Source organism: Pseudomyrmex gracilis, unplaced genomic scaffold, assembly GCF_002006095.1.
Source record: "Pseudomyrmex gracilis isolate BER0280 unplaced genomic scaffold, ASM200609v1 scaffold_1807, whole genome shotgun sequence".
Taxonomy (NCBI): Eukaryota; Metazoa; Arthropoda; class Insecta; order Hymenoptera; family Formicidae; genus Pseudomyrmex; species Pseudomyrmex gracilis.
In genome coordinates this window covers 243-5,163 of record NW_018022391.1, presented here as the reverse complement: position 1 = coordinate 5,163, position 4,921 = coordinate 243, and the positions used below count along the sequence as shown (strand labels likewise).

The 4,921-nt window shown below is 39.4% G+C and overlaps 1 protein-coding gene and 1 long non-coding RNA gene across 2 annotated transcripts; both read left to right on the top strand.

Annotated features, from left to right (window-relative positions):
* Nucleotides 1-424: 424 nt before the first annotated feature.
* Nucleotides 425-1,163, top strand: LOC109862448. The gene is made up of 3 exons (XR_002251141.1): nt 425-541; nt 656-851; nt 953-1,163. It is a non-coding gene; the product is annotated as an uncharacterized LOC109862448 (long non-coding RNA).
* Nucleotides 1,164-1,768: 605 nt separating this feature from the next.
* LOC109862447 lies at nt 1,769-2,772 on the top strand. Its single transcript, XM_020442507.1, has 3 exons — nt 1,769-1,856; nt 1,938-2,248; nt 2,471-2,772. Exons 2-3 carry the CDS (start codon nt 1,951-1,953, stop codon nt 2,683-2,685), a joined length of 513 nt encoding a protein of 170 aa, XP_020298096.1. The 5' UTR covers nt 1,769-1,856; nt 1,938-1,950; the 3' UTR covers nt 2,686-2,772.
* Nucleotides 2,773-4,921: the final 2,149 nt, after the last annotated feature.

Sequence of the window (4,921 nt, the reverse complement as noted above, 5' to 3'; positions counted from 1 at the left end):
GCGTAGCGAATCGTTTCTTTTTCTCACCGGAACGACTCTGGCGCAATAAGAAGACGAACTTTTCTTAATGATGTTACGAGCTAAAAGGTCGTCTGTAATCCGGCGGATTTGTATCTTTTCCGCTAACGCAAACCGGCGAGGCGAGTACGCATATATTGAGCTATTTTTAAGGTGAACCTTATTGTAATAGTCATCATCTACTTTGTTTATTTTTAAATTATCAATTTCAGAAATTAATTCTTTTAATTTTGCTTTGGTTTCAGGATCAAAATCTACTTGAATTTTGTCAGCTATATTCTCCGGCGCTTTATTAATTTCGCAAGCGAGAATTTGAAGAAACGTTTGCTCGAATTCTTGCTCCTCGCAATCCGTAGAAAGATTTTTCTGCTGGCTATCTTTACTAGGTTGATAAATAGCTGTAATGCCATGACGATTCAAAAAGTCTCTACCAATGATAAGATCTGTCGTCAAAACGTTATCTTGCAAGACATGCAAAGAAATCGGCAGTTTCAAATGTGGCAACTGACTGAACGAAATCAAGGTATTTACAATTCCAGAAATTAAAACTGGTTTACCATTAAGAGCTTTATATGAATTCAAAGAATCTACAAGGAAATTTTTTAATTTGACCCTGCAATTTATGATAAATTATAAGATTTATGAACGATATCGGACTACCGGTATCAAGCAGAGCTGACAGCAAGCAAACTGAACTCTCTAGGAATATGACTTTTAACGGCGCGTCGTGAAAGTGAATAGATTTCGGACTAGAATTTACGAACGCTATCGTTGATGGCTTGTCGACTTCCACCGAAAAAACAGATGAAGACGATGGCGTCGCTGCTGCTGAGGTAGTCTGCTCATTCTTCTTTTTTAATTTCAAGCAATCCGCTCTAAGATGTCCACGGCTTTTGGAATAGATACAAAAAATATTTTCGGTTACATTTTTAAGTTGGTTTCCTTTGGCGCTGTTTTTGGTGGCAGCCTCCTTGGTCTTGGGAGCCTTCAGATCTGCAGTAGATTTCCTGTCTAGATCTGCGGAAACGGAAGTAATCTGATGCATTGCGTCCAAAAATTTATCAACTGATTCAGACCTCAACGCAGCGGCTGTCTCGCTTAGTGAACGATTAAGAATGCCGCTGATAATCAAGTGAATTGCGCTGTCATCGTCGAGGTTTAAGGTATGCATTAACGAGATTTTATCCATTGCATACTCCAAAAAACTTTCCTTATGGGCTATTTACTTACGCGCTTCTATTTTTTGTAAAGCAACGTGATACAAAATTTTGCGTGTGAAGCGTTTAAATATTGCCTCACGAAAACCGTCCCACGACTCTAGCATTGAACCGTGACCCAAGTCGAACCAACGCTTAGCTGTCTTAGTTAATTGTGTCGTAGAAGCTAAATAAGAGACATCTGCAGGTACCTTATGTATTTGAGCTACCTGCTCGACACGCTGAATCCACAGCTGCACGTTCTCGTCCTCCTGTTCTCCGAACTCAGGTATTTGTGATGCGAGCAAGGAGACAGAGATGCCAGATCGGAGACTCAGTAAGCATGCAACAGCAAGTGGAGGGGATACGCACACACGCGACAGCCGTGTCCGTGTGCGCTCGGCGCTTCGGCCAATGGTTGGCCAACCACACGGACACGGCTGTCGCCTGTGTGCGTATCCCCTCCACTTGCTGTTGCATGCTTACTGAGTCTCCGATCTGGCATCTCTGCAAGGAGACAGCATGAGAAGACGGCACAGCTGACAATGTAGATGGGCGTGACGAGAGATGGCTATATGGTGTGAGCACCTCTTGCACCTGCTGTTCATGCAAAACGGCATCAACTGGCTGAGAACGATCGTTGTGAGTATGATCGGGCTGTGTGCGATTGAATGCACCCATCATCTGCTGCAACACCTCTAATTGTTGCTGTTGACCTTGCAGAATCTGTTGCTGCATGGTTTTCATAGACTCGTTGATCGTTGCCACCAGAAAGGACATATCCGTAGCCACTGGATGCTCGGAGGAAAGTAAGTGCGCTAACGGTTGGTCGCCAATCGGCGGCCTCCGCACTGCTATCTTGGCACTTGACCGGGGAAGAACTTCTGAAGAACCATGTCTAGCTTTAGCCGCGAGATCAACGTTCCAAATGAGACATCAGCGAGTCAATTATTTTAATTGGATCGTCGCACACTTGAAGACCGTATTTCTTTGCCTTGTTCTTCAACTCGTCCAAGGACATTTTGTCCAAAACAGTACGTTCCATATTGGAGCGATCCCTGTATACTTGTGTGATTCAAAATTTGTACGTCGTAAACACCAAACAGAACCGAAGATTGACCTTCGCGTGTATTTGTGTAAATATGTGTGAGTGTGTGTCTAAACTGATCGTGAAGCGTGACCTTCACTGCGTGTTTACTGTTTCCTAACGGACTCGGTTCAAATTTATGCGTTAAAACTTTTAATTTGTTTTTCAGGCAAGGAAAAATTCAACGAGCACAAAGCGGAGTCGGAAACGGTGAAACAGCAGAGAAAAGGAGCAACGTGGAAACCGGAGCAACGACGGCAAAAGAGGAAGATGCGATCGGAACCAGGAATACGACACATCAAATTGGAGCATACAGCACAATTTCTAGCAGCGAAGGAAAACGGAAGTGAGGGAGGAAAAGCGGAGCAGGAATCCCACTTCTGAGATTTAATTGTCTGTAGAATCTGAATGATTTTATTTGTCAGAGTGGCTGAAGCCGTTGAATGTAAGAACGGTGGAACGAGAATATAACGCAACTGTAATAGTTATGGAGATGTAAGAAATAAACGATAAAAGTTCTATTAACACTATTTACTTTACCGCACTGACAAATAATATTTAGAACCATACACAATAATGTCACCACGATCAACGATCAAACAGACTCTACAGATTAAGATGAGCGCGCACCGTTCAGAAGGAGCCACAGGAAAAACTCTCCCTTTTCTACGCAAGAAGTACGGCACTCTTCTGCCGCATGGCCTTAACCGGCGTTACCGACTGGTCGTTTCAGCGCCGCCTGTTCGACTCTCGAGGAGTCATTACAATCGAATAATACTATCGACTTTTACAGCTATCGCATGAATTAACCCTTTTGGTTATAAGAGGTCGCTACTAATTGAATTAATTGTGATTAATTTTCTTACAATACTGTGTTGTGAAAAAGGTGCATTTTGCAATTTGTGCTCGGTAAGTTAGATCTTTTAGTTGGTATGCATCAGTTTTATATTCGAACAAAATACGAAGCTACACTGTATTATACGAAGGAAGCTGTATGTGCATTTCTGCAATTTTGTGCTCAGCAATTTGGATATAAGAATATAATATAATTAAACATAATATAAAGATAGAAATATAATATGTATCATAAATACTTTATACAGGGTGTCTCAGAATTGGTTTAACATCTCTCGTAGGCAGGTAGAAGGAATAAAACTGAGGTGAAAAGTTTTATACCATTTTGCTAGACTCGCAATAGTTACCGAGATTTTAAGTAACAAAAATCCGCGAATAAGCGTGCATCAGGCTGTCTTACGCGCGTAGGACAGCCCGGCGCGCTTTACACAATTACATTTTAATATGTATATGTTATAGTATATGCTGTTATATTAGCTCCTCTCATATGTCGCTATGGGTAACACCGTTAGCGCGCGAAGCGCGGCGGGCAGTCTTACGCGCGTAAGACAGCCCGATGCATGCTTATTCGCGGATCTTTGTTAATTAAAATCTCAGTAACTATTGCGAATCTAGCAAAATGGTATAGGACTTTTCACCTCAGTTTTATTCCTTCCACTTGCCTACGAGAGATGTTAAACCAATTCTGGGACACCCTGTATATATTATAAATAATGTATATTATAAATTTATGTATATTATAAATATTTATGTATATTATAAATATTTAATATATTTTAAATAATGAAATATTTTTAAGATTGTTTTATTTATATTTTAACTGAAAAATCCTAACTTAACCTAATCTAAAAGCAGGATATAGTACTGATCAAGACTTGTGTGTTTGCATGATGCCGGCATTCTGAAGTGCATTCTGCTTACACAAAGCTCGCATAGAGTGTTGAGCATAACGTGTCGTTGCGATGCTTGCCAGATGGACCTGTATCTGGCAGTCACAGAAACAGTACGCCATGGAAAGCATGCTTGCATAATGCCGGCACGTTGCCATCATTTTGTGTGCTGAGTATATGCAAGGCTGGGTAAAATACAGAATTGAAGTATTTAAAATACAAAATACAAAATACTGTTAATCTCAGTATTTGAATTACAAAATACAGAATACTTGAAAATCGTTTATTTGAAATACAAAATATTTTTTTTAAATACAAAATACTTTTTAATCCAGTCTTTTGATTACAATAATTTATAATAAACTATATTACTTCTTTTGTAAAATAGATTCTGAAAAGAAAGAGGTTTTATGTTGTAGTTTTTTTCTAGAGAACTCAGGAAAAAATAGATTAAATCTAAGTCGATCTAAATTAAATCTAACAAAAGAAAAAAACTGAAAGTATATCTTATTAGATCCAAATTAAAAAACTGAAAAATTATATCTACCCAGATAACCAAATCTGTCGAAACAGATTTTGCCAAATGCTTGTTACAAATTTTGTTAGCAGAAAGACATCAAATATGATGCAGAGTTCGTTTCATCTGGCAATGTTGCAAAATTGCTAGCAAAAATATATCCAATCTTGTTAACAAAACATAACAGCAAATTGCTGGCAAAAACCGAGCAAAGCTTGCACAATTTGAGACCAAATTGACGCCAAATATAAAGCAAAATCTGCGCAACACGACTTGATAGCAAAATAACAGCAAAAACCAAGCAAGACTTGCAGTTCAGTCAAACTACCCAGATAGCCAAGTCTGTCAAAAGCAGATC

Bases quoted from the DNA above. Each gene is read 5' to 3' on its own strand.
- LOC109862447 (XM_020442507.1), top strand. From the start codon at position 1,951: ATGGTTTTCATAGACTCGTTGATCGTTGCCACCAGAAAGGACATATCC. The intron at 2,249-2,470 runs GTACGTTCCATA...TTTGTTTTTCAG, and splicing joins AGGACATTTTGTCCAAAACA to GCAAGGAAAAATTCAACGAG.